General features: G+C 56.1%; 1 protein-coding gene across 1 annotated transcript; it reads left to right on the top strand.

Annotated features, from left to right (window-relative positions):
* Nucleotides 1-3431: 3431 nt before the first annotated feature.
* Nucleotides 3432-9447, top strand: MPC1 (mitochondrial pyruvate carrier 1). Its single transcript, XM_081094431.1, has 4 exons — nucleotides 3432-3621; nucleotides 7840-7936; nucleotides 8532-8664; nucleotides 8961-9447. Exons 1-4 carry the CDS (start codon nucleotides 3547-3549, stop codon nucleotides 8983-8985), a joined length of 330 nt encoding a protein of 109 aa, XP_080950557.1. The 5' UTR covers nucleotides 3432-3546; the 3' UTR covers nucleotides 8986-9447.

The following is a 9447-nucleotide window of genomic DNA, read 5'->3' as shown; positions in this document are numbered from 1 at the left end:
ATCTGGGCCTGTGCCCTGAGCAGGAATCGAACCGTGACCTCCCGGTTCAGAGGTCGATGCTCAACTCCTGAGCCAGGCTGGCCAGGCTGGAGACTTTGTTTGCAATTGAAACTTCTGGAATACAAACCAGGCGTCATGATTTTGGAAACATTTCTAACAGTGACCGGCAGCCTTGTGCGAAGCAGCTGCAAAGTCTGCCCCAAACTGAGGCGATGCCGGCCGGTGTGGGCAGCCATGACCTCTGAGCTCAAAGGGAACACACGGAGTTGCAACAAGAGGAGGTGAATTTACTTAACGTGAACCCAGGTCATTGTGAAACCGCTGTTGCTTCTGCTTCAAAGCAAATTCTCCTGAAAATGATGAGCTGGTTTTGTCCATGTGAGTGCCAAGGTTAAAGGGGAATGATTCGGGGAGGTGCTCAGTTCAGTTTGGAATTTCAATGTGTGGCATCACCTGGGAATGAGGACATACATCGGTAAGTGGTAAACTCCATGAAACTTAAATGCACATCAAGCTTTGCCAATGAAAACTTGGCAGCCGAATTGAGATGAATTGTAAGTCTAACATTCACACCAGATTTAGCAGGCTTAGTATGAAAAGAAGAACCTAAAGTATTTCAATAATAACTTTTATGTTGGTTACATATTGAAATAACATCTTAGATCAGTGAGTCTCAACCTTGGCTGCACATTAGAATCACCTGGGAATCTTTTTAAAATCCTGATTTCTGGGCCCCATCCTCCGGAAATTCTGTTTCTTTGTTACTAATGTTGTGGCCCCACCCTATAACCAAGAAACAGAATTTCTGGAGGATGGGGCCCAGAAATCAGGATTTTAAAAAGATTCCCAGGTGATTCTAATGTGCAGCCAAGGTTGAGAACCACTGTCTTAGATGGTTTGGACTAAATAGATGAGTAAAATCAATTCCACCTGTTTCCTTTTACGTTTTAACGTGGCTACGGAAGCCTCACGTGGCTACGGAAGCCTCGAATTCGGCAGCGGCTCCCGTTAGGTTTCCTCTGGGCTGCGTCCATCCGGATGGTCAGTGCCCTGGGCGTGTGGCCCAGAGGGCTCCGTCCCTGTGTCCTCTCCAATGCTCCCTCCCGGACAGGTCCCATCCTTGGGCTAGTTCCTCTCACCCTTTCATTCCTGGGACCTGGGGCGGAGCTACAGGCTCAATTGGATTCAGGTCCCTGCGCTGTGTACTTGATGTCGCACGGCTCCAGGAGACACCCCGCCGTCATCAGCGAGTCCCTCCCTGTCAATCCGTGAGTGACCCCGGGGGGCCTCTGCTGCCCATAGCGCCCGGCCCCCCGCAAGCCCTCACTGCTCGTAGCATCCATCCCGTGATCCGTCCGAATCGGTCCCTCACAGGGACTGCCACCTGGCTTCTTCCCCTCCTACCCTCCCTCCTCCCTCACTCGCTGGGCTCGCCCTGAAGACTCCTTCGCCTGAGGCTGCCTGAGACAGTTCACACAGCTACTGCTCTCGCGGAAACGGCAAGTCGGCGCCCTGATCATGGCAGCGTCTCAGGGGTTATTTGCTTTCCTATGCACCTTTTTGAGGTTTTAAAAAAATTACTGTTTTTTAAAGTAGCCCTAACCGATTTGGCTCAGCAGATAGAGCAGTGGTTCTCAACCTGAATGACCCTTTCACAGGGGTCGCCTAAGACCATCGGAAAACACATATGTAGTTACATATTGTTTTTGTGATTAATCACTATGCTTTAATTATGTTCAATTTGTAACAATGAAATTGGGGGTCACCACGACATGAGGAACTGTATTAAAGGGTCGCGGCATTAGGAAGGTTGAGAACCACTGGGATAGAGCATCGGCCTACGAACTGAAGGGTCCCAGGTTCGATTCTGGTCAAAGGCATGTACCTTAGTTGCGGGCACATCCCCAGTAAGGGGTGTGTGTGTGTGTGTGCAAGAGGCAGCTGATGGATGTTTCTCTCTTCGATGTTTCTAACTCTCTATCCCTCTCCCTTCCTTTCTGTAAAAAATCAATAAAATATAAAAAAGTGTTTCAATGTAACTTTTATGAGATATAATTCCATAGCATCTAATTCACCCCCTTCAGGTGTGTAATTTGATGGCGTTTAGCATATTCACAAAGTTGTGCAACCACCACAACCACCATCAGGCCATTTCCATCGCCCAGGAGGACAGTGCATGCCAGCGGTCAGTGCCGACTCCCCAACTTTCCCGGCCACAGGCAGCCCCCCTCTATTTCCTGCGTCCGTGGACTGTGTACTCTGGACATTCACACACTTGGAATCCCACGATACAGGCTCCCTCATGTCTGCCTTCTTTCATTTTTGCCCAGAAATGTGAACTCAACATTGAACATCATGCTTACACCCGCTTCACAGGTCACGGTTTTTGCTATTATAGGAATTTCTGCTCTTAGAAAGCCTTTTGTCCAGCTGAACACGGCTCAGGAGACGGCTGCTCAGCATCGGAGAGGATCACAGGCCTACGAGAGGCCTTCTCCGCCCGCCAATCTGGCAGGGGAAGTTTGCGGTGGTTTTGTTTGTGTGTTTGTTTGTGGGGGGAGGGGGAGCAGTTTGGTTTTTATCCAGGAAGCCATGCAGTTCCTTACACCCCCCTCCTGGGTTGACAGGAGGAGAAACGGTGTGCAAGTGCCTACGATCAACAGGAGGCACCTGTTACCATTGTTAATCCTCAAACCCCTTTGCCTCCCTTGAGGGCGTCCCCACTGCGCCTGGACGCTTTTCCGCTTTTCCGGTGATCGTAACGGTCGCCCCGGCGCACACCGAGGCCTCTTCTTGCTGCTGCTGCACAGCGTCCCCTCGACCGGACCGGAGGCACCGGGACCACCCCGCTCTCCCCGCGGGAGGGGCGCCCGCAGCTCGCAGTCGGTGCGCGGGAAGGGCTGCCGCCCGCGGGACACGGCACACCCGCCGTCCGGGGCGCTGTGGCTCCAGAGCCGCGCGTGCTGGCCCATCACCGATGTGAACACGCGCCCGAGGCACCGTCCCCCAGGCGATGCTCCTGGGCCAAGACCGTCCCTGCAGCGTCTCCAATGCCCGAGTCACCCCCACGGAGGCCCGGATGGAGAATCAAACACAAAAGTAAACCCTGAACGACAGAAACCGCCCCGCCGAACCCCGTGGCTCCAGGCCCCTCGCACGCCGGGCCTGCGTGGACTTGAGGAAGCGCGGGGCGGCGCGGGGACCGGAGAGGCGGGCGCCGTGCCCTTGAGCGGACGCCGCCGGAGTGTCACCGCCCAGCAACCGCCTAGCAACCGCCCGCCAGACGCCGCCGGGTCCGGCCAGTTTACGGCAGAGGCCCCGCCCCCGAGCGCCCGGGGGGCGGGGAGAAGGTGTGCGGCGCGCGCGGGCCAATCCGCTGGCCGCCTCCCGCCCCGAGCCCTCCCATTGGCCGAGCGCCGGCGGCCGTAAGGCGGGGCCGAGCTGTCGTGACGCGGGCGGCGGGCGGCGTGTGTCCCCTCTGTCCGCTGGGCCTGGCTGCGGGGCTCCGAGTGGCGGCGGCGACGGCGGCCTGCGTGCGGCACGGCCATGGCGGGCGCGCTGGTGCGCAAGGCGGCGGACTATGTCCGGAGCAAGGACTTCCGGGACTACCTCATGAGGTGGGCCCGGCCGCGACGCGAGCTCCGGGAGGAGGGCCGGGCGGGGGCGCAGGGGCCGGGGGCTCGGACAGCGGGGCGGGGGCTCCCCTCTGCACCTGCCGCCCGGTGCGCCGGGGTGAGCCGGGGCGCGCGGAGGAGACGCCCGGGGCGGCGCGCGGCCGGGAAGGGCCTGCAGCCGGGACGAATGTGCGGCCGAGGCCGCCTCTCCCTGTTGTCATCTCACGGACTTGGCGTCCGCGCGTAGGCGGGACTGAAATCCAAAATGTCCTCAAGCGCGAGTCTGCGGCCCGGGGTCGGACCGTGCGGCCGAGGACCGGCGTGTCTCTCTCCGCTCCCCGGTGGCCCTGCCCTTCCCGTGGGGAGCGGAGGGCTCCCCGCGCCCCGTCCCCCTGCCCGGCGAGGCCGCCGCGTCCCCCCACCCCCTGCCGCCGGGAGCCGCGCCGCGCTGCGCGTTGGGGGCACCGGGACTAGTGAGTGTCCGCGCGGCTCCCGGGGACGGCGCCCCGTGGCTGCCGGGGGCGAGTGCCCGGGGACGGCCCCCGCGGGCACCTGGGCCGCCTCCCTCTAACCCCGGGCCTGGCCCGTCCGTGCCCGGAGGCGCTGAGGACGCCCCTGGTGCCCCCGGGGAGGCGCGGGGCGGGGCGGGGGGACCCCCTCAGTGCGCGCCCAGGGGCCCGCTTGTCTGAGTGCATGGTTTTTTTTGCTGCCGCGGTGTGCTGAGCGCCCCGTGCAGCGGACCCCTCCCCTCCGCACCTCCCCGTCCAGGCCCAGGCTTGGCGCTGCGTTTGTTGGGGAACTAGTTCTTCCTGCGTTCCTGGCAGCAGCGGGTTCATCACGGTGTGGCTGCCAGGCTTCCGTGTGCAGGGCTTTCGGATTGAACCGGATTGAACCGCGTCTGCGGGCAGGAATTTCCTTCTCCACGTCCCTCATGCCGACCTCCCGGCGGGTGCAGGTCTGAGGATGCTGCCCAGGAAATGGGCCCTTAGAAGGCCTGCGGCCAGTGGAGGCCTCGCTGGAAGAGGCACCGGACTCCAGCCCAGTCTGGCCCGGTCCAGCTCGGTCCGCCTTATGTGGACACACATTTGCCCCTTGGCAAGGCCCGTAGGCAGATGAAGGTAACGGTGGGTAAACAGTGGGAGGGCCATCAGGTGGGGAGTTGCCAGGCATTCGCTATAGAACTTTACGCTGCTTTTCAGCCCTGCCCTGCGGAGGACCAACGCCCATGGGCTTCCAGCGAGTTCTTGCTGCATGAACCGCTCACTGCGCTGCTTCAGCCGCCGGCACCTTTGCGTTTACTGAAGCCACCTGTCGTGAGCCAGGGTAGAGCTTGGACTATTGCACGTGCAGGGAGAGAGTCCTGATGGAAAACTAAAGTAGCTCCAGATGGCATTCTAGGTGGTCGGCACTGCCTCTTCTGGAACAGTTTTGTAGGGACAGGAAGTGCGTTGTTGCCAACATGTAGCTCAGTACGAGGCCTGTGCTCAGACCAGGAGCCGAGCCGTGTCCGGAGCGTGGCCCGTGGCACCCCCCGCTAATCCCCCCCAACCCGCACCGGGAGGTCCTCGCCCTCCGCCCGGGAAAGCGCTGTCGCTGTCCCGTGGACTCGCTGTGACGGCCTGAGGCCCAGTTCATTAGGCTTCTGCTGATATTTCATAGCAGAACCTGCTCAGCTCCGTCAGCCAACAATTCACGCTGTAAACTGGAACCGCCACAGACTCTGGGTCAAAACCTCTGGAAGTGTCGGGCGCGTGTCTATGGGAGATTTTATCAGTATTTCAACACCTCGTTCCGTGGAGAAACTTTAAGGTTTTGCCTTCACAGAACAATTAAGCTGTATCCTGGCAAGAAGAATTGCCATTTCAGAAATAAAAGGCATTCGCTGTAGAACTTTCCATATATTCTAAATGGGCTGAAGCTTAGCGTTGAGGAAAACGGTTCAGTTGACATTGAAAGTTTTTCCTATTCATTTATTCAGTAACTATTTCTTTGAATGCCTTGTGAATGGAAGGCACCGCTTCAGGTCCCCGCCTCTCCGTGGTAAACAGAAATAACAGTACGCCTCTTCCTAGGGCTTCATTCTGGTGGAAACCTTAGTCAGTGAAAGTGGGACGTTGGTTGTTAATAAAACTCTGCAGCCTTGTGCTTCTCTCCAGCTCGTCATTTTCTAAGGAACGGCCCTGTAAGCCCGTGCTGTGTGGGGTGAGAGCCACGAGCCCCTGAAATGTGGCCGGTCCCCACAGGTGCCCGTCAACACACGCCGCGTCTCAGACACGGCACAAAATAGAACACAGGACACCGCACTCAGGCATCGCCGCTGGTTGTGTGTTCAGATGGAAGGACTTCGGACATGTGGGAATAAATAAACTTAATCAAACTAACTTCTGTTTTTCCGTTTAGAAATGTTTAGATTGCATACGTGGCTCCTGCTTGTGAATTGCATTATGTTTCTATTGGCGCCCTCTAAGGATCACACTTTTTTTTTTTTAAATAAATTAAGGTTTAATTTCATTAGGTCCAGGTTGTTATTAGAAATGTCACTAGACTTCTCGGGGAAGAGCCGAGCTGCCCACCCCGCAGCTCCGGCACCGAGGCTGCACAGACTGAGGCCCAGGTGGCTCGGGGACCCGCCTCTGAAAACGCCTGACCTTCTCCTTCTTTCTCTTTTCATGTCTCCGCCCGAACCGCGGTGATTTCCCACAAAACAGCACGGTAAGAAAATCCTTCCTCCGTCACGTCAGGCTGTTGCAGACCCTGCATCACCAGAGTTAGGGACAGCAGACCCCTTTGCTGGAGCTAGCGTGATGACCAGCACCAGGGCGGGGGGAGCGGGCTGAGGGCGCCCTCTGGTCCCTCCTAGAGTCCCGCCTCTGCAGGACCCAGGGGCCGGCCTCGCTGGTAGCAGTGGGCACAGAGCCTGGCTGCTGGCGGCACAGACTCCACCCAGTCAGTAGCCAGGTCATGGCGCTTCATTCGTGTGGATGTTCTTTAACCCAAGTTACAAATTTATAATGAAATAGAAGTATTTTCCCATTTAATCCAAAATATGTTAATTTTTTCCTTTCAAATATTTATCATGAAATTCCTTCTTTTTCTAGACATTATGGTGACTATCTGCTAGAGCGTAGACTAACGTACTTTAAAAAGGGACGCGAGCACGAGAGCCTTGCCCTAGTTAGAAAGCGCGTATTAAACTTGCTGAGGTAGGTACCTTAGTCAGCTAGTGTGGAAGTTACTTTTACCTTTTAGGGACTTTATAAGAGATGTGTTTCAGTGCCGGTCATGGGCACGGCCACAGTGCACGCCCTGCCTCCCAGAACCTGTCACTCATCACTCCACACCTGAGTCGGCTGTTAAGCATGGGCAGCTGAACATTGGTGTCCTGGGACGGCCCCATGGTTGTAAAATGAAAAGCTGTTGGTCCATTTTAAAAATAGAAGTTGTTGCTATTATTTTACAAGTATTTTCCAATCTTTTTAAAAATATCTATTTTTATTTCAGAGAGAAAGGGAGAGGGAGAGATTGAAACATCAGTGATGACAGAGAATTATCAATCAGCTGCCTCCTTCGGGCTCCCTACCGGAGATGGAGCCTGCGACCCAGGCATGTGCCCTTGACCGGAATCAAACCCGGGACCCTTCAATCCGCAGGCCGACGCTCTATCCACTGAGCCAAACCAGCTAGGGCTATTTTCCAGTCTTAATATCTGAGACTCTTGAGTGTAGATTTCCAGGTTCTCAGATCTTAAAATAGCTCACATGAGCCCAAAGAAATTTCCCGTATTAAAGTTCCTTTCTTCAGAGAAAGTATCCAGTTTAGGGTCTGCATATTAAAAGATGTCAATGAAAATTTGAAAAAGAAGTTTTGATAGATTTAAGCATTAAATTATGGAGAATAGTTATCACAGGTTTTAAGTTATGGCAAGACTGAATGGTGTGAGAAGTTCATCTCACTGTAAAGTTCTCTGAATGGGACAATCAGGTGACTCCGTTGACCTCTGAAAGCTGGTCAGGACTTGGGAAACTGCCAGTCCTTCCTGGCTTTGAACTCACCTTGTAAGAACTGCTGACTCACAGGCACACTCTTCACCGGTTGACCAGTGAGCCAGGCCTAAGCTCGGGGATTTGTTTCCCGAGGCTCACACTGACGAAGTAAGAAGCCCAGCTGTTCACAGCTCCGCCTTCATTTTTCCTTTCCCTTCCTTCCCTCCTCTGTCTTCCCACAGCACTTCTGGGGCCCAGTAGCCAACTGGGGTCTCCCCATCGCCGCCATCAATGACATGAAAAAGTCTCCGGAGATTATCAGTGGGCGGATGACGTTTGGTGAGTGTGTGCTCTGAACACCTGCGGCCTTTCCCCGCATCATTAGCATAAACAGCTCCCCAGTGCAGCTCTGGACAGGACAGTCACTTAGGAAATGGCACCCCCCCCTCACAGGAGGACAGGCAGGTGGCTCTGAAATGCTGCCTTGGGAGCCCTGGAGCCCGCTAGCCGGCGGCTGACTGCTCCCAGCTGAAGGTGTCCTCTGGGGCGTAGTCGGAAAACGCTTTCTTACATTGACTTGAAACCCTGATATTTGACCATAAAGCTGTTGAGAGGATGACAAAGCAGTTCCTGCAGGTGAGGGACTGAACAACTCGAGGGGACAGGACCGTGGCTGGGACTCAAGTGCCCACTCCCTCCCTCCGACACCCCATCCTTATAATGTTCAGGTGATAAGTAACGGCACCCACCAGGAGAGTCCGATATCTGCTGAGCTTCCCACTCCTGGTGCCTTTCCGCCAGAATTTACCTCCTGTCACAGTCTTAGCGGAAGAGCTTCTCTGGTTGGCTCAGGCTGCTGCCGGTGGATCTGGGTTCCCTCCCACACCAGGTCTCTGAACCGTGAGTCATTGCTCCCCTCTGCTTGGTGTTGCAGCCCTCTGCTGTTACTCTCTGACGTTCATGAGATTTGCCTACAAGGTGCAGCCTCGCAACTGGCTCCTGTTCGTGTGCCACGCCACCAACGAGGTGGCCCAGCTCATCCAGGGCGGGCGGCTCATCAAATACAAGTAAGCAGCGCCAGCTCGTCCTCTTTGCTGACGGAGGGGAGCGGGCCCGGTCCTGCCTTGGGCATTTGGGCCATGAGTGTGTGCAGATGGATGTGAAACCCGTTCTGAGAAAGCTGTGCTGCTGAGTGTGAAACCGTGCCTGGGCATCCCCGCCACGCTGTGCAGATGCACTGACTACAGCGTGGACAGGGGGTGTCTCCATCACGTCGGGAGTGGGAACGGCTGCTGTGTGAGGGCTTCTTAAAGCCGCCGGCCCTGAGGCGGCAGTGACACTCCCTGTCCTTGTCTCCCTGCAGCATGAATAAGAAGGCAGCAGCGTGACAGGCAGGGGGCTCTGCCCGCTGCTGGGCTTCCGGCTCCGTCATCAGGACAGGACGCCCTGCTGAGGACGACCCGCTGAGTGCTGTTTTACTAACCCAACCATTCCCACCCACAGCGAGAGCCCCTGAGCCCCTGACCCGCCCCAGCTGCCTCCCAAGTACTGACTACTCTCCTCCTCCCCCTGACCAGCCGTCACACAGGCAGCCATTCCGTGATCCCAGCGATGCTTTCTCTGAGGCCGTGTTGTTATCTGTTAGAATTTGCTGAACGCGCAACGGAAGAGATCAAAGCCTGTGACTCTCAGACCTGGGTGCTCAGAGCTCTGGCCTTGTTCTGTAACGACCATGAGACAACCCCAGCTACACCCTTCAGGTCTCACCCCAGGGTCTGAAGAGTGTCCCTTTCCATGCAGTGTGTCTTCTGAAATGCTGTGACTTAACGGCAATAAATGACTTAAATATT

Source organism: Myotis nattereri (genome assembly GCF_964212035.1).
Source record: "Myotis nattereri genome assembly, chromosome: 6".
In the NCBI taxonomy this organism is placed as follows: Eukaryota; Metazoa; Chordata; class Mammalia; order Chiroptera; family Vespertilionidae; genus Myotis; species Myotis nattereri.
Note: the sequence above shows the minus strand (reverse complement) of the source record. Positions and strands in the feature narration are given on the sequence as shown.